The following is an 18,468-nucleotide window of genomic DNA, read 5'->3' on the forward strand; positions in this document are numbered from 1 at the left end:
CCCTCACTCATGGTGGTGTCAGCAGCTGGTCCCGTTACAGTCACTTCTAGCTCTACAAAGACCAACACGGTGACGCCTGAACGCCGACCCGGAGGCTTTAAAAGCTCCCGTTACAAAGCAGCCCGAAGCGGTGACTTTCCCTCCTGATGGCAGCTGCAGAGAGGATTTCAGTGTTTCCAGCAGCCGACTGGACTGCGACTCCTCTGTGGGTCGGAAACATGCAGATCGCAGCAACATGTCGACTGTGTCACACTCAGATTTATCTGCCTCTTTAGTTCACATTCTGGTCCTTGTTGGATCTTTCTTTACTCCAACATTACAGCTGCTGGGATATCCAGCTACACAGTTAAACACATTTTATTCACAAATGACCACCAATAGAAATGAAGAAACATTCGTGTTTATTTAGTTCCGCGTTACATTTGCTTTCTGTATTATTACCGTCTGCACATGCACACAAACAGACAAATTAAGCATGTAAATGCATGAAAACCCTGTGATGTCCACATCAGTTCACTTTAAATCATGTGATCACAGCAAACTCTATATTTCACACAACAGTAAATGTTTTCCAACTCTTCCCTCTGAACATGAAACAATCACAGGAGAAAATAAGATGGAAAACTGAACCAGCTGCTCACTTTAAAGCCTTTATGTCAGATGTTGTCCATCTGCCTGCAGGACATCACCACATTCAGCTTCTACTGCAGAAAAAGCTCATTTTCACACCAGCCTTCACAAACACATGCATGGACTGAGAGAAGGAAGAAGAGTCTCTGCAACATCTGGATCCAAAGCCAGGAAAACCGGCCGAGACGTTCAGGAACTTTCAGTCCAAAGCAGATGTTGTTAAAGTCCAAATGTTGTTTGTAAAGGATCATTTCAGGCCTCTTTGTGAGCGTTCAACAACAACATTCAGCAACATTCTGCATCAGAAGCTAGTTCCAGTCCAACTGTCCTTTCATCATCTAACAGGAAGTGAATGTGGAGAAACATCAGGATGAACCCTGGCTGCTCAGCAAACTTCTGCTCATTGGAGCAGAACCAGAGAAGATCTGTCAGCAGGTTGGAAATTCATCTGGGCTGACTGCAGCTCAGTGATTCCTCTCTGATGTCACAGTTTGTCACATGTGCAGCAAACTAACTGCAGCTGACAGCAGCTGAATGGTCTCAGCTGCAGTGAGCTGCAGAGAAACACAACATACTGATATTCAGTGTGAAGCTTTGACTGGAAACACAGAAAAACAACATTCTGGAAGTATGGCAGCTTCCATCTTTAAAGGACTGGAAGAGGAAGAAGTTTCCAAGGAATCATTCAGAAGAGTTTCAACCAGAAAGTGACTGAATCCATGAATCTGAAAAGGTGTTTCTGAGTGAAAGAGACAGACATGTAGAGACTGAACTATCTGTTCAACAGTGATTCTCTGACAGGAGTAAACTCTTTGTGCTCAACTCAGAGACAACCAGGAACCAGAGAACCAGACTGTAAACCCAGGAAGCAGAGGTTCTTCTTCAGTGAATGTGGTGTTGAAGGTGTGGAGGTGGATCAGTGTGTCAGAGGAGACTCTGTAGAAGGACAGAGTGCCAGCAGGACGGTCCACATACACTGCTGCTCTGTTAGAGACAGAGGAGGAGGAGGAGGAGATGATGTCTGTTTCTCTGTTATTGTGACAGACAGAGTAACCAAATCGATCACAGCAGCTCAGCCTCCAGGACTGATCGTTCCGTCCAAACTCACATTCTCTGCCTCCTCTCCTGCTGATTCTTCTGTAACTCACTGATATATAAACTCTTCCGCTCCACTCGACCTCCCAGAAACAGCGACCAGTCAGAACATTTCTACACAGCAGCTGATAGTGATTAAATCTGTCTGGATGATCAGGATATGACTGAACCTCCTCCATCTGTGTCACCTTCCTGTTGTCAGACAGTTTCAGTCTCCTGCTCACTGTGTTTGTGTCGATGGTGAGTTGACAGGAATCTGATGGAGAGAACAAACACAATCCAGCTGCAGTTATTGATCTATCATCTGTTCACTTTGATCAGTGAGTGATGTGACAGTGAAGATGGCTGGATGTCATGAATCAGATGAAGAACACACTTACACTTCCTCAGACCTGGTGTCAGCTATCGTTCTCCAGCAGGCTCCACCCTGAAAGGAGGAAAAGAACTGCTAGATTTTTCAGGACTCCACAACTAGTATCTAGAATGAGCCAGTCACATTCCAGCTTATGCTGGAGGAGTTGTGGAGCACATCCTGCCAATCAGAGCCATATATTCTGGTTCTGTCCCAAACTAAAGACACTCTGGGGAGAGGTCTTTGATGCTCTTAAAGAGCTTTTCCAGCAGGATATACCTCGGGATCCTGCTGTGGCTCTATTAGGAGTGATGCCTAAAGGATTGAATGGGGGGGCAGAGAAACATCTTTTAAATATATTACTTACAGCAGCACTGAAGTGTGCAACTGTTAGATGGTTGAAACCAGCCCCCCCTTCATATAACAGATGGATCCAGAAGGTTTGGGACCTCTATCAGATGGAGCACATTTGTAAGCCCAGAACTGTCCTGGTGAAACAGAGGAAGGGTGGATGGAGCAGTAGGCTGGACTACAGGAGCACTGTGGAGAGTTTAAACGACTCACTGAGGCAACGGCACGTCTTTGAATTGATGCCGGCTTTATAGAAAAGAGGAGGATAGAAAAGGAGAAGAAACGGTTACGGCAGAATAACATCTCCTGGCATCATAGACCATGATACCAGAGGTAGTTTCCAATAATACAGTTTTTGGGCCAATTTTTCTCTCAGACATATTTTCACAGTGTGCCATCAGGATTTGACAGGATTCAGACTGGATGGGATTCACGGTCTCTGTCACAGCAACCTTCTCTGAAAAAGAGGATTTCCTTTGCACCCAGACACAGTCCCAAAGAAATGAGAAGAAAATGAGTCCAAAGGAACTTGGCAAAGCCAGTAAAGGTCTACAGTTGTCAGAAATAAGGTGAGACTGTGAGAATGAAGGTGTTGCTGATACCGGCCAACCGCACTGTAGCTCACAGAAAACTTCATCCAATGATCACAGAAGAAACCGCAGTCTCTTTCCACTCGATCCAGGTGGGAGGCTCGCCATCAAACCCACATCTGAACCACTTCACCATAAACCATCAAGGAAGGTGGGGGAGAAAAGAACCTGTGGCCGTATTCACAAAGCTTTTTATCTCAGCGCTAGGACTGCTCCGAACTCGCGCTAAAACATTTTACGGAGGAGTTTTTCCTTCAAAGTCATTCAAAAAGCTGCTGAGACCTCCTCACACTGAGGATAAATCCCTCGGAGTTCACTGAGAGCGACGCACCGCTGCTGTGGAGTACGGCGACTCTCAGCGAAACTCTTCCACAACATCCCACAAACAAGCCCTAAATGAAGGAAAAGGAGGAACCAGCCGAGGCTACGATGAGCTCCTATCAAACAGTTGTGGACCGAGCAGCTAGCAGAACACGATGATGACGTTCTGCACGTTAAAGAGAGAAAGAGAAAGCAAACAACACAAATACGTCAACTGCATTAAATCAGCGTTTGCACCCTGCAAATTATCCATTATCCAGTGAGCAGATTTCCAGCATTTAAAGCCTTTAAATATCAGCCGTTCAAGTCCTCCTTCATGATGAGTGAAACAGGCGAAGACATCGTCAAACGCAGGCGAAAGTCCAACTGGTCCCAGGACCAGCTGCTACTGCTGGCCCAGTTTGTGCTGCAGAGGAGAGGGATTATTAAGGGGAACTTTGGCTCTGGGGGAAGAGCAGTAAAAAGTAAAGACAAGCGGGAGGCGTGGGAAGGAATATGCCTCAGCACGCTCCCAGCAGTGCGTCGCTATACTGAGGACTGCGAGAAGCGATGGTATGCCCTGCAATCACAGCGCAGGCTCCAGACTGCAGACCTTAAGAGAGCCGCCGCAGCTGCAGCTATGTCCTTTTTAACATTGCTCGCATTTATTTGGGACATGCATTTGCATGAGCTGCTTGACTCATTAGAATTTCCCCCACTGGGGGATGAATAAAGTATTTTCTATTCTATTCAACATACAATTAGTGAAGGCTACAGCAGCACGAAACGTTGTGAATGAACCTGAAATTTAATTTGTTGGAAGAGGATCTGCACCAAAGCCATCGTCTCCAGAACATTTGGTGTCGCTGCAGCCATTTTCCGACTCTTTGTGAACAGGTCTTACTGAGTTAGGAGTCCTCTGGAGGACTTTAAGCTCTCCTACAGTTAGGAGCTACTTTTAGGCTGAAGATCCTTTGTGAATACGGCCACTGACCTGTTGATAGACCGGTTCAGAGACTTGTATGAATCTCATTTTCTTCCACTCGGTTCACATTACATTCTGTACTGACATCAGTTTAGAACTGAAATATGTAACAAAGAAATATTCCTTTCAAAACCTTTTAACAGATCAGATCAGAACCGGTTCAGAGACTCTTGTATGCAGCCACATGAGGTTCTAACCCGGGACAGGAAGTGGGTGGAACTGATGGCGCTAGAAGTGATTTGATTGGTTTTGAGGTGTCTGATATTTACCACGTGTGTAAAGTTGTTCTGGGAAGTGATAAGAAGTCTGAGAACTAGCAGCTGTGTCGGGGAGTCTCGAGCTAAATCAGGACACTGAGAATAACAGACTCCCCAGTTAGTTTGTCCAGAAGAGGCTCAATAGATACGACCATCCGGGCTTCGTGGCTGCTGATGGGAACATGCAACATCTTCAAGGTCACCAAGAAGCGGCAGATTCTACTTAATGAGAGAAGCACCCACAGTAAGGCAGATTTTAGGGAGTTTTACCTGAGATTGTGTGGATCCTTCAGTGCGGCCCTCAGCAGCTTCACTCCTGAGGCTCCTGGATGGTTGTAGCTCAGGTCCAGCTCTCTCAGATGGGAGGGGTTGGAGGTCACAGCTTCAGCCAGAGAAGCACAGCCTTCCTCTGTGATCAGACATCCTGACAGGCTGCAGGCACACAGAACAACACTCATGGCAGATGGTACACACTATGCAGTCCATGCTCAGCATGGGTATATGTTGCCATTATAAGTGACAGTTCTGCAGATCAGCCTCTAAAGACTGAAACAATGACACTGAGGAATGGAGCGAGAGTCAAGCTGGGTGTGAATTACGGATTTTGACTCATCTACCAACTTTGGCTGGCTGTTAGATTATTACAGCATCCTAGCTGTGGTGCAAATGAAACCAAAGAAAAATCCCACGAGGGAGCTCCCTAATCCATAAAACCCACAGATAACCCCTTCAACTGGCTGCTCTGAATGTGTCTGTTGGCTTTCAGCTCCAACAGGTCATGAGTAGGATTTGACAAAAGACAACAAAAAGATCCTCTTGACAGGTTTTCCGTCGTCTTACAGCCGGTTGGAAACCTGACGAAAGACGGGAATCAATCCTGACCTGAGTGCTTCCAGTCTGCAGTTTGGATTCTTCAGTCCAGCAGACACCCGCTTCACTCCTGAATCCTGCAGGTTGTTGTTACTCAGGTCCAGTTCTGTCAGCCTTGAGGACGGGGAGCTGAGAGCTGAGGACAGAGCTGCACATCCTTCATCTGAGAGGTTACAGACGCTCAGCCTGAAGAGACAATTACAGAGAAACAGAACAGCTGCCATCAGAATTAATCACCTCTAATGCTGAATGTGGACTGAAAGGCAGCTTATAGGGAACAGCAGCTTTATAAGCCTGTGATCAGCTTTTAATGCTCTTTTTATTGCTTTTTCAGTTTTTGTAATTAACTTTGAAATTGATTCCATTCAGCATCTCACACACATTTTCCATGTATATGAATCATACAAATACTTCCTCCAAATAATACTCCAGGGATCATAAACTTAAATAGATTAAAATTCACAATTAAACTCAAACAAAAATGTTCTGCATCAGAGAGCCTAGTTTCCTGAAGTGAAGCTAAAGCAGACTTTTCTTCCTTTTAATTACGCGGCCCAGTCCCTGGACATTCCAAGGAGTAAGTTTCAGTGAACTAGACATGAGAGCCACAGAGCTGGGAAATGATTAAATAACTGTGCTGACTGCGGGGGAATTAAACACAATGCAAGCAGCTGTATGAGAGAATAAACCTCGACTCCAGTCATCCAACAAAAGGAAAATGAAACAAAGAATGGAAACAGCAGCGCCCCCCCTCCCCCATCCTGTCCCCGTACACAGGAGCAAACTACCCCAGAAGAAGTCACTGGGCGGACTTAACATAGTCCGAATCCTAGTTCAGCAGGTAGATCACAGGAACAACTGAGAGCCCGGAACAGTGTCCACAGCCCAGGCTGAGCAATAAACCGCTGAGAGACGCCCCAGAATGATTCAACTATTCTGTCAGAGTCCATGTGGGGGTCCCACAGTGTTCAGGGGGGCTCAGTGTGCATGTAGAGTCCGTCCTTTTCCATCAGAGCTGCTAACGACAGAGATGCAGAAGAAATTACCTCATTTAAGGGCATCCAAGAATGCGGCCGCAGACTCAGGGCTGTCAAAAAGGCGAATTTGCCCTTCGTGGAGACACCGGAGGCGGGCTGGGTCGGCAAATCCACGGGATTTCTTATGAGGATTTCTTATGGCGTTCCTTCATCGCTGCTCTGAGCACAGCCTCTCTTTGTGAATATCGCAGAAACCGGACCAAGACGCTTCTCGGGGGCTTCTCTGGGGCCGGAGCGGGAGCCAGGGCTCGATGGACGCGTTCAGTCTCCAGCGGGGGATAATCCGCAGGCAGGCCGAGTAAAGCCGCCAATGTTGTCTGGAGACAGTCCGCCAGAGGGATGTTGCCCTCCGCTTTCTCTGGAAGGTTCAGCATTTTTCAGCTTTTTACGACAGTTTCCAGGTCGTCAGTTTTCAGCTGCTTCCCTGTTTTTTCCACGGCGGCTGTGCAGGTGTCATGGCCCCTGCGGCTGTACTCTGGGGCGGAGACCCGATGCTCGACCTCTTCCATGTGCTTTTCCAGGTCCGTCCCTCGGTCGGAGCCGACAGAGAGCTCTCCACCGAAGTGACAAATACTTTGATTTCCTTCAGAGCATTGGTTGGTTAGCTTAACTCTGAGAAGTTAGCATCACCTTGGTTAGCCTCACCGGGACACATGGGGCCGCTGGTCGAGCAGTTTTCTTCTTAGCGGCGGAAGCCGACGAGGAAAAAACAGGAAACTCTTCATAGTGTTGCGCTCGAGGCATCTGTGAGGCACAGTTCGACCGATGGTACCGAGTTTACATGGAGAAAGTTCCTCATTTATCTGAAGCCTGGAGTGGAGAAAAGTCTCAAGCCCCCATCTTGGTCCGGGTCACGTGACCGCCCCCGTGCGGTGGTTTTTAATGCTCAAAGACATCATGAGTGGAACAAGGAGGCCACATGTGGCTGAGCCTTTCCACCTTGGAGCTGCAGCTGATCAGAGACAGTCTCAGAATCTGATTCAAACAGCAGAGGGTTTCATGGGGAACAAACCTGAGGAGCTGATCCCATCAGATCAATGCTGACTTCAGAGCTGCCACCAGGAACAAAGTCTAACATTTCTCAGCACATCGTTCCCTCTGGGATAATGCAATCATCTCAGTGATGTCATAATGTCTCTCTGATAGATCTCAGTGGGAAGTGTTGGCTGCCTCTAAACTGAGCTCCTCTCAGGTCCTGTTCACCATGTCCATAACTGACAGTTTCACACTGAGCTGATGGTCGTGTCCGTCTTTATGCTGATGACACAGTCCTCTTTATGGAGCTCAAACTATCAGCACGGACACTGAGAAACTGCAGCTTGTTGTCTTCAGAGAGCTTTTTGAGATGTGGAACTTGTTTCAGATGCAGATAATCCTGTTTTCTGCAGCTGTGACTGTGGATGGAACATTTACTGACTTTATAAATGAAGCTTTTTCTAATATTTGGACAGATGACAGACTCACTGTTAAACTCATGAATCAGATTGAAGTGACGTGTGTAAAACGGAGTTTTTGGACAGAAATTAGGCAGTTTTTCTGCACTGTGTGGACACAGAGTGGAGGAGGAAATGTTGATCTATCTGCATCCATCAGTCTCTACTCTGACACTCTGGATGCCATCTATCACTCTGCAGTCAGACCTGTGACAGGTTCACCTTCAGGTTCATCACTGCACTCTTCATCAGACTGTAGAGCGTCCTCTCTGTGGAAACTGCAGATGTGGAACTGATCAGATATGTTCTGCAGACTGACTTCAGTTCCAGGATCCATCAGTAAATCCTGAGCTTCGTTTTCATGGAACAAGGAACTGAATTTAAATACTTTGGTGTCCCTAAACAAGAAGAAGATGGAAAGCAGTGACAGCTACAGCTCACAGACTTTCTATCAGTGCTGTTAACAATTTCATCTGTTTTATCATGTGTTTGGAGAACTATTCTCACTCTGTGCTTAAGATTTCACCCTCTGATATCGTTTCCTTTTGGGATAAATAAAGTCTTTTTCATTTCATTCACTGACACATTTTAACTTCTTCTTTTGTAACATCACCTGTGACGACATGAACTCATCCCATTCTGCTGCAGCATGAACACAGCCTCACCTGAGAGTTTCCAGTCCACAGTTTGGACTCCGCAGCCCAGACAGCAGCTTCACTCCTGAATCCTGCAGGTCGTTGTTACTCAGGCCCAGTTCTGTCAGGCTGGAGGACTGGGAGCTGAGAGTTGAGGACAGAACTGCACATCCTTCATCTGAGAGGTTTGAGACGCTCAGCCTGAGGAGAAGATGTTAAATAGTCCTAAATTTAGTCACATTTAATGAAAACAGTCAAATAAGGGACGATAATGATATGAAGCTGCTCTGCAGCCACAAGTCAAAGTCACAGTCAAAGCTGAAATCAGCTGGAATGTTCAACTTTCTCATGTTTATCCTGTTATCTGATGAAAACAAGGGCTTTTCTCCAGATTTCACATGTTAAACAACATGTGTTTGTGGATGGAAATGACACGCTTTAAGAACACTACAACAAATTATCTGAATCATTTCCTGTAACTCTACCAGACTATAAATAAATGTTCCAGCCACAGTTCATGTGTGTGCTGTGCTGTGCACACTCGATCAGAGGAAAGTGACACAGGTCTGGAGACATTTTACTTTGTGGATTTTAAAACAGATCTGAAGATGTTTTCAGGTTCTTGCATCACAGAGACTGTATGAAGCTGAACCAGCAGAGAAACCTGACCTGAGAGCTTCCAGGTTACAGTGTGGACTCTGCAGTCCATCAGACAGCTGCTTCACTCCTGAGTCGTAGATCCTCAGGTCCAGTTCTGTCAGGCTGGAGGACGGGGAGCTGAGAGCTGAGGACAGAGCTGCACATCCTTTACCTGAGAGGATACAGCTGCTCAGTCTGAGGAGGGAATAATGAGATAAATCTGTGACTTTCTCTCCTATAAAACCAGCAGCAGTATATTCATACACATCCCTCTATCTCTGCACTTACACAGCTTTGTTGGAGGCTTTGACCACTGGCAGCAGCCTCAGAAGAGCCTCCTCTGAAGCAGAGTATTTATTCAGGTCAAACACATCCAGATGTTCTCCTGATGACAGTAAGATGAAGACCAGAGCTGACCACTGAGCAGGAGACAGATAACGTGTGGAGATACTTCCTGAACTCAGGGCCCGTTGGATCTCCTCCACCAGAGAACGATCATTCAGTTCATTCAGACAGTGAAACAGATTGATGCTTCTCTCTGCAGACAGATTCTTACTGATCTTCTTCTTGATGTAATAAACTGTTTCCTGATTGGTCTGTGAGCTACTTCCTGTTTGTGAGCTACTTCCTGTCTGTGAGCTACTTCCTGTCTGTGTCAGCAGGCCTCGTAGGAGCCTCTGATTGGTCTGCAGGGAAAGACCCAGGAGGAAGCGGAGGGACAGGTCCAGGTGTCCATTTGGACTCAGTAAGGCCTTGTTCACAGCACTCTGGTAGAATAGAGTCTCTTTCAGTGTTTCAGACTCCTGAGACGTTGATTCTTCTCCCATCAGGTTGACTCCAGAGCTGATGAAGGTCAGATGGACATGAAGAGCAGCCAGAAACTCCTGAACACTCAGATGGATGAAGCAGAACACCTTCTCCTGGTACAGCCCTCTCTATAAAGACCTGTGTGAACACTCCTGAGTACACTGAGGCTGCTGAGATATCGATGCCACACTCTGTCAGGTCTGATTCATAGAAGATCACGTTTCCTTTCTGCAGCTGCTCAAAAGCCAGTTTTCCCAGAGACTCAATCATCTTCCTGCTCTCTGGACTCCAGTGTGGATCTGTCTCAGCTCCTCCATCATACTTGACCTTCTTCACTTTGGCCTGAACCACCAGGAAGTGGATGAACATCTCAGTCAGGGTCTTGGGCAGCTCTCCTCCCTCTCTGGTTTCCAACACATCCTCCAGAACTGTAGCAGTGATCCAGCAGAAGACTGGGATGTGGCACATGATGTGGAGGCTTCGTGATGTCTGGATGTGGGAGATGATGCTGCTGGCCTGCTCCTTATCTCTGAATCTCTTCCTTAAGTACTCCTCCTTCTGTGGGTCAGTGAACCCTCTGACCTCTGTCACCATGCCAACACAGCCAGGAGGGATCTGATTGGCTGCTGCAGGCCGTGTGGTTATCCAGAGGCGAGCAGAGGGAAGCAGGTTCCCCCTGATGAGGTTTGTCAGCAGCACATCCACTGAGGTGGACTCTGTAGCATCAGTCAGGGGCTCCTTGCTGTGGAAGTCCAGAGGAAGTCGACACTCATCCAGACCATCAAAGATGAACACAACCTGGAACTGTTCAAAGCTGCAGATTCCTGCTTCTTTGGTTTCAGTAAAGAAGTGATGAACAAGTTCCACCAAGCTGAACTTTTTCTCTTTCAGCACATTCAGCTCTCTGAAAGTGAATGGAAACAGGAGCTGGATGTCCTGGTTGGCTTTGCCTTCAGCCCAGTCCAGAGTGAACTTCTGTGTTAAGACTGTTTTCCCAATGCCAGCCACTCCCTTTGTCATCACTGCTCTGATTGGTTCCTCTCTTCCAGGTGGGAGTTTAAAGATGTCTTCTTGTCTGATGGATGTTTCTGCTCTGCCTGCTTTCCTGGATGCTGCTTCAATCTGTCTGACCTCATGTTCATCATTGACCTCTCCAGTCCCCCCCTCTGTGATGTAGAGCTCTGTGTAGATCTGATTCAGAAGGGTTGGGTTTCCTGCTTTAGGAATCCCCTCAAACACACACTGGAACTTCTTCTTCAGAGCAGATTTAAGTTTATAAACTGGAGAAAGTTCTGAATGAAGACAAGAAATAACATCAGTAAACAGACATTTCCACCCTGTAAAGAATGAGTATTTGAACATGTGTTGTTCTGTGAGCTGAGACATCAGTAAATGTGTCATTTATCCAGCAGGTTAAATCTTTAGAGAAATCCTCTTACTGCTCTGCAGACGCTCAGCCAGCTCCTCCTGCTTCATTCTCCTCAGGAAGTGAACTGTGATCTTCAGTAATGCCTCTCTGCTGCTCCTCTGCTCTTCAGCCTCACCCTCCCTCTGACTCTCTAAGCATTCTGGGTAATCTGGACTCAGACCCTTCTGGATCTTCTTCAGCTCCTCCTTCACAAAAGTGAGCATGTTGTCCTCCAGCAGCTGGAACAGAATACTATATGAATGAGCCAATCAGACTGAAATCATGGAGCCAAACATCAGATCCATGTTGGACACACTGACAATCCGCTGGTCTGCAAAGTGCAGCCTGGAGATGACTGTGAACACAATAGATGGAAAAGTAGCTGTTGTACATGTACAGACCATAAATATGGAGTCCAGCTGTGTTTGATGCTGCTGGGCAGACTGACCACTGGGAACTTCTGAGCTCTGCTGGTCCACTCTGTGGAGGAATGATGAAGAATGAGCTCACATTGTGTCTGTCCACACAGAGACAAACACAAGGTAAAGGTCCATGAAGGGATGTGTGGATGTGAACAGTGAACGCAGCCATAAAGCAGCTGATTAACTCTGAAGCTGCACATCAGCAGCATCTGTGTTCCAGAAGATAAGAGCTCAGTGTGTCTCTAACAGTGGGAGGAAGCTGATGTCAGATGAGGGAATTAATAAAGAACTGGATCCATAAGAAGCATCGATAATTACTTTACATCACACACGATGACATCACTGCCATGACATCACTGCTGTGACATCACTGCCACATCACTGCGATGACATCACTGCCATGACATCACTGCCATGACATCACTATGATGACATCACTGCCATGACATCACTATGATGACATCACTGCCATGACATCACTGCCATGACATCACTATGATGACATCACTGCATGACATCACTGCCATGACATCACTATGATGACATCACTGCCATGACATCACTGCCATGACATCACTGCCATGACATCACTCTTCTGCTGCAGCCATTTTAACTATGACTCACTTGACTTTTCACCTTCTTTATAGAATATTTTGCTAATTAAGAATCCAGAAAATGCTTTTCTAGTAAAAATCAGCAGCTACATTTTCACATATTTCTGCATCGTTTCTCTTCTTCTGCTAAATTTTCACTGTTGGTTTTGCATTTCCCTTCTTTTCTTCTTCTTCTCTTGTTTTTAACCCTTTTACTGCTGAGACTTCTGCATCTTTTCAAACCTTTAACCAGTTCTTACCTACTTGGGCATCCTCTCCTGTGCTCTCATTACTTCAACCTATTCCAGCCCATTGTCTCTTTCCTCCAGTTTCCTGCCTTCATCCAGCTCCAGCTCCTTTCAGAAATACCTTTCAACTCTTTAATCAAGTCTTCACTTCTTCCAACAGCTTGGAATCATTCCGCTTTTTTTTTCTTTTAACATTCAAAGTCCTTCAACCCTTCAGTTCCTTCAGATGTTTTTTACTAAAGTTGAACTTTTTTCTGCTGCTTTGGCATCTTCAGGCGTCTTCATAACTTCCATCTTGAAGTAAAATGTGAGCCCATTTCCTTCCAGTCCATTGTTCAGATCAGCTGCTTTGCATTAAACCATTTTTCTTTCTTCTCTGTTTCCCATTTAACATCAGTGTTCTGGTGATCCATTTAACCTTTGACCTTTCTCATGAGAACTGTTCATCTCTGTGGTGAAATCGTCTTCAGCTCTCACTTCTGCACTTTTAAAATTCAATTTAAGGTCCAATTAGGCTGGAATTCATTTAATTTAACTCTCAGAATGACTCAGCAACATTTCAAGACTTTTCCCTTTAAATCCTTTTGTTGTTTTTAACCCTTCAGCTTTTCTTTGCTGACACTTCTGCCTTTTCCAATCAGCTTCAATTCGTTTCACTAATTTCTTTTTCCTTCAACCAAAGCCTTAGCCTCTCCTGTGTCCTCACCTGTGTCCTCTCTTGTGTCCTCTCTTGTCTCCTCACCTGTGTCTACTCCTGTGTCCTCACCTGTGTCCTCACCTGTGTCCTCACCTGTGTCCTCTCCTGTGTCCTCACCTGTGTCCTCACCTGTGTCCTCTCCTGTGTCCTTACCTATGTCCTCTCCTGTGTCCTCTCCTGTGTCCTCTCCTGTGTCCTCTCCTGTGTCCTCTCTTGTCTCCTCTCTTGTCTCCTCTCCTGTGTCCTCTCCTGTGTACTCACCTGTGTCCTCTCTTGTCTCCTCACCTGTGTCCTCTCCTGTGTCCTCTCTTGTGTCCTCTCTTGTCTCCTCACCTGTGTCCTCTCCTGTGTCCTCTCATGTGTCCTCTCTTGTGTCCTCACCTGTGTCCTCACCTGTGTCCTCTCTTGTGTCCTCTCTTGTCTCCTCTCTTGTCTCCTCACCTGTATCCTCTCCTGTGTCCTCTCTTGTCTCCTCTCCTGTGTCCTCTCCTGTGTCCTCTCCTGTGTCCTCTCTTGTCTCCTCTCCTGTGTCCTCTCCTGTCTCCTCTCCTGTGTCCTCACCTGTGTCCTCTCTTGTCTCCTCTCTTGTCTCCTCACCTGTGTCCTCTCTTGTGTCTTCTCCTGTGTCCTGTCTTGTGTCCTCTCTTGTCTCCTCACCTGTGTCCTCTCCTGTCCTCACCTGTGTCCTCACCTGTGTCCTCTCTTGTGTCCTCTCCTGTGTCCTCACCTGTGTCCTCTCCTGTGTCCTCACCTGTCTCCTCTCATGTGTCCTCTCTTGTCTCCTCTCCTGTGTCCTCACCTGTTTCCTCTCCTGTGTCCTCTCCTGTGTCCTCTCTTGTCTCCTCTCCTGTGTCCTCACCTGTGTCCTCTCCTGTGTCCTCTCCTGTGTCCTCACCTGTGTCCTCTCCTGTGTCCTCACCTGTGTCCTCTCTTGTCTCCTCTCTTGTCTCCTCACCTGTGTCCTCACCTGTGTTCTCTCCTGTGTCCTCTCTTGTCTCCTCACCTGTGTCCTCTCCTGTGTCCTCTCCTGTGTCCTCACCTGTGTCCTCTCCTGTGTCCTCACCTGTGTCCTCTCTTGTCTCCTCTCTTGTCTCCTCACCTGTGTCCTCACCTGTGTCCTCTCCTGTGTCCTCACCTGTGTCCTCTCTTGTCTCCTCTCTTGTCTCCTCACCTGTATCCTCTCCTGTGTCCTCTCTTGTCTCCTCACCTGTGTCCTCTCCTGTGTCCTCTCCTGTGTCCTCTCCTGTGTCCTCACCTGTGTCCTCTCCTGTGTCCTCTCTTGTCTCCCCTCTTGTCTCCTCTCCTGTGTCCTCTCCTGTGTACTCACCTGTGTCCTCTCTTGTGTCCTCTCTTGTCTCCTCACCTGTGTCCTCTCCTGTGTCCTCTCTTGTGTCCTCTCTTGTCTCCTCACCTGTGTCCTCTCCTGTGTCCTCTCATCTGTCCTCTCTTGTGTCCTCACCTGTGTCCTCACCTGTGTCCTCTCTTGTGTCCTCTCTTGTCTCCTCTCTTGTCTCCTCACCTGTGTCCTCTCCTGTGTCCTCTCTTGTGTCCTCTCTTGTCTCCTCTCCTGTGTCCTCTCCTGTGTCCTCTCCTGTGTCCTCTCTTGTCTCCTCTCTTGTCTCCTCTCCTGTGTCCTCTTCCGTGTACTCACCTGTGTCCTCTCTTGTGTCCTCTCTTGTCTCCTCACCTGTGTCCTCTCCTGTGTCCTCTCTTGTGTCCTCTCTTGTCTCCTCACCTGTGTCCTCTCCTGTGTCCTCTCTTGTCTCCTCACCTGTGTCCTCTCCTGTGTCCTCTCTTGTGTCCTCTCTTGTCTCCTCACCTGTGTCCTCTCCTGTGTCCTCACCTGTGTCCTCTCTTTTGTCCTCTCTTGTCTCCTCACCTGTGTCCTCTTCTGTGTCCTCTCTTGTGTCCTCTCCTGTGTCCTCTCTTGTGTCCTCTCTTGTGTCCTCTCTTGTCTCCTCACTTGTGTCCTCTCCTGTGTCCTCTCTTTTGTCCTCTCTTGTCTCCTCACCTGTGTCCTCTCCTGTGTTCTCTCCTGTGTCCTCACCTGTGTCCTCTCCTGTGTCCTCAACTATGTCCTCTCTTGTGTCCTCTCTTGTGTCCTCTCCTGTGTCCTCATCTGTGTCCTCTCCTGTCTCCTCTCCTGTGTCCTCTCTTGTGTCCTCACCTGTTTCCTCAGCTGTGTCCTCTCCTGTGTCCTCACCTGTGTCCTCTCTTGTGTCCTCTCTTGTCTCCTCACCTGTGTCCTCACCTGTGTCCTCACCTGTGTCCTCACCTGTGTCCTCTCCTGTGTCCTCACCTGTGTCCTCTCTTGTGTCCTGTCTTGTGTCCTCTCCTGTGTCCTGTGTCCTCACCTGTGTCCTCACCTGTGTCCTCTACTGTCTCCTCTCCTGTGTCCTCTCTTGTCTCCTCTCCTGTGTCCTCACCTGTGTCCTCTCCTGTGTCCTCTCCTGTGTCCTCTACTGTTTCCTTACCTGTGTCCTCTCCTGTCTCCTCACCTGTCTCCACTCCTGTGTCCTCACCTATGTCCTCTCCTGTGTCCTCTCTTGTGTCCTCTCTTGTGTCCTCTCCTGTGTCCTCTCCTGTCTCCTCTCCTGTGTCCTCTCTTGTATCCTCTCTTGTGTCCTCTACTGTGTCCTCACCTGTGTCCTCTCCTGTGTCCTGTCTTGTGTCCTCTCTTGTCTCCTCACCTGTGTCCTCACCTGTGTCCTCACCTGTGTCCTCTCTTGTGTCCTCTCTTGTGTCCTCTCCTGTGTCCTCACCTGTGTCCTCTCCTGTCTCCTCTCATGTGTCCTCTCTTGTCTCCTCTCCTTTGTTCTCACCTGTGTCCTCTCCTGTGTCCTCACCTGTGTCCTCTCCTGTCTCCTCTCCTGTGTCCTCTCTTGTCTCCTCTCCTGTGTCCTCACCTGTGTCCTCTCCTTTGTCCTCTCTTGTGTCCTCTCCTGTGTCCTCTCCTGTGTCCTCACCTGTGTTCTCTCCTGTGTCCTCTCTTGTCTCCTCACCTGTGTCCTCTCCTGTGTCCTCTCCTGTGTCCTCACCTGTGTCCTCTCCTGTGTCCTCACCTGTGTCCTCTCTTGTCTCCTCTCTTGTCTCCTCACCTGTGTCCTCATCTGTGTTCTCTCCTGTGTCCTCTCTTGTCTCCTCACCTATGTCCTCTCCTGTGTCCTCTCCTGTGTCCTCACCTGTGTCCTCTCCTGTGTCCTCACCTGTGTCCTCTCTTGTCTCCTCTCTTGTCTCCTCACCTGTGTCCTCTCCTGTGTCCTCTCTTGTCTCCTCACCTGTGTCCTCTCCTGTGTCCTCTCTTGTGTCCTCTCTTGTCTCCTCACCTGTGTCCTCATCTGTGTCCTCTCCTGTCTCCTCTCCTGTGTCCTCTCTTGTGTCCTCACCTGTTTCCTCAGCTGTGTCCTCTCCTGTGTCCTCACCTGTGTCCTCTCTTGTGTCCTCTCTTGTCTCCTCACCTGTGTCCTCTCCTGTGTCCTCTCCTGTGTCCTCACCTGTGTCCTCACCTGTGTCCTCTCCTGTGTCCTCACCTGTGTCCTCTCTTGTGTCCTGTCTTGTGACCTCTCCTGTGTCCTGTGTCCTCATCTGTGTCCTCACCTGTGTCCTCACCTGTGTCCTCTCCTGTCTCCTCTCCTGTGTCCTCTCTTGTCTCCTCTCCTGTGTCCTCACCTGTATCCTCTCCCGTGTCCTCACCTGTGTCCTCTCCTGTCTCCTCTCCTGTGTCCTCTCTTGTCTCCTCTCCTGTGTCCTCACCTGTGTCCTCTCCTGTGTCCTCTCTTGTGTCCTCTCTTGTGTCCTCTCCTGTGTCCTCACCTGTGTTCTCTCCTGTGTCCTCTCTTGTGTCCTCTCCTGTGTCTTCACCTGTGTCCTCTCTTGTGTCCTCTCTTGTATCCTCTCCTGTGTCCTCTCTTGTCTCCTCTCCTGTGTCCTCTCCTGTGTCCTCTCTTGTCTCCTCTCTTGTCTCCTCTCCTGTGTCCTCTCCTGTGTCCTCACCTGTGTCCTCTCCTGTGTCCTCACCTGTGTCCTCTCCTGTGTCCTCACCTGTGTCCTCTCTTGTGTCCTCTCTTGTGTCCTCTCTTGTGTCCTGTGTCCTCTCCTGTGTCCTCACCTGTGTCCTCTCCTCTCTCCTCTCCTGTGTGCTCTCTTGTCCCCTCACCTGTGTCCTCACCTGTGTCCTCTCCTTTGTCCTCACCTGTGTCCTCACTTGTGTCCTCTCTTGTCTCCTCTCTTGTCTCCTCACCTGTGTCCTCTCCTGTGTCCTCACCTGTGTCCTCACCTGTGTCCTCTCTTGTCTCCTCACCCGTGTCCTCTCCTGTGTCCTCTCCTGTGTCCTCACCTGTGTCCTCTCTTGTGTCCTCTCTTGTCTCCTCACCTGTGTCCTCTCCTGTGTCCTCACCTGTATCCTCACCTGTGTCCACAGTAATTTTCTGTCTCTGGTCCACGGTAATGTTCTGTCTCTGGTCCACGGTAATGTTCTGTCTCTGGTCCACGGTAATGTTCCGTTTCTGGTCCACGATAATGTTCTGTTTCGGTTTCACGGTAATGTTCTGTCTCTGGTCCAAGGTAATGTTCGGTTTCACGGTAATGTTCTGTCTCTGGTCCACGATAATCATCTTTTTCGGTTTCACGGTAATGTTCCGTTTCTGGTCCACGATAATGTTCTGTTTCTGTTTCACGGTAATGTTCCGTTTCTGGTCCATGATAATGTTCTGTTTCACGGTAATGTTCTGTCTCTGGTCCATGGTAATGTTCTGTCTCTGGTCCACGGTAATGTTCGGTTTCTAGGTAATGTTCTGTCTCCGGTCCACGGTAATGTTCTGTCTCTGGTCCAGGGTAATGTTCTGTCTCTGGTCCACGGTAATGTTCGGTTTCACGGTAATGTTCCGTCTCTGGTCCACGATAATGTTGTGTTTCTGTTTCACGGTAATTTTCCATTTCTGGTCCACGATAATGTTGTGTTTCTGGTCCACGATAATGTTCGGTTTCACGATAATGTTCCGTTTCTGGTCAACGATAATGTTCTGTTTAGGTTTCACGGTAATGTTCTGTCTCTGGTCCATGATAATGTTCCGTCTCTGGTCCACGATAATGTTCTGTCTCTGATCCACGATAATGTTCT

The 18,468-nt window shown here is 48.1% G+C and overlaps 1 protein-coding gene across 1 annotated transcript; it reads right to left on the bottom strand.

The window, feature by feature from the left end:
- Positions 1-1,660: 1,660 nt before the first annotated feature.
- Positions 1,661-10,001, bottom strand: LOC140282798 (uncharacterized). Its single transcript, XM_072377357.1, has 8 exons — positions 9,936-10,001; positions 9,463-9,824; positions 9,205-9,369; positions 8,566-8,736; positions 5,443-5,616; positions 4,831-4,992; positions 2,106-2,152; positions 1,661-1,981 (listed from the first exon to the last, which is right to left on the bottom strand). The coding sequence occupies exons 1-7, from the start codon at positions 9,999-10,001 to the stop codon at positions 2,128-2,130; spliced, it is 1,125 nt and encodes a 374-aa protein (XP_072233458.1). The 3' UTR covers positions 1,661-1,981; positions 2,106-2,127.
- Between the last annotated feature and the right edge of the window lie 8,467 nt (positions 10,002-18,468).

This window comes from Leuresthes tenuis, unplaced genomic scaffold (assembly GCF_036924035.1).
Source record: "Leuresthes tenuis unplaced genomic scaffold, fLeuTen1.0.hap1 SCAF_23, whole genome shotgun sequence".
Lineage (NCBI taxonomy): Eukaryota > Metazoa > Chordata > Actinopteri > Atheriniformes > Atherinopsidae > Leuresthes > Leuresthes tenuis.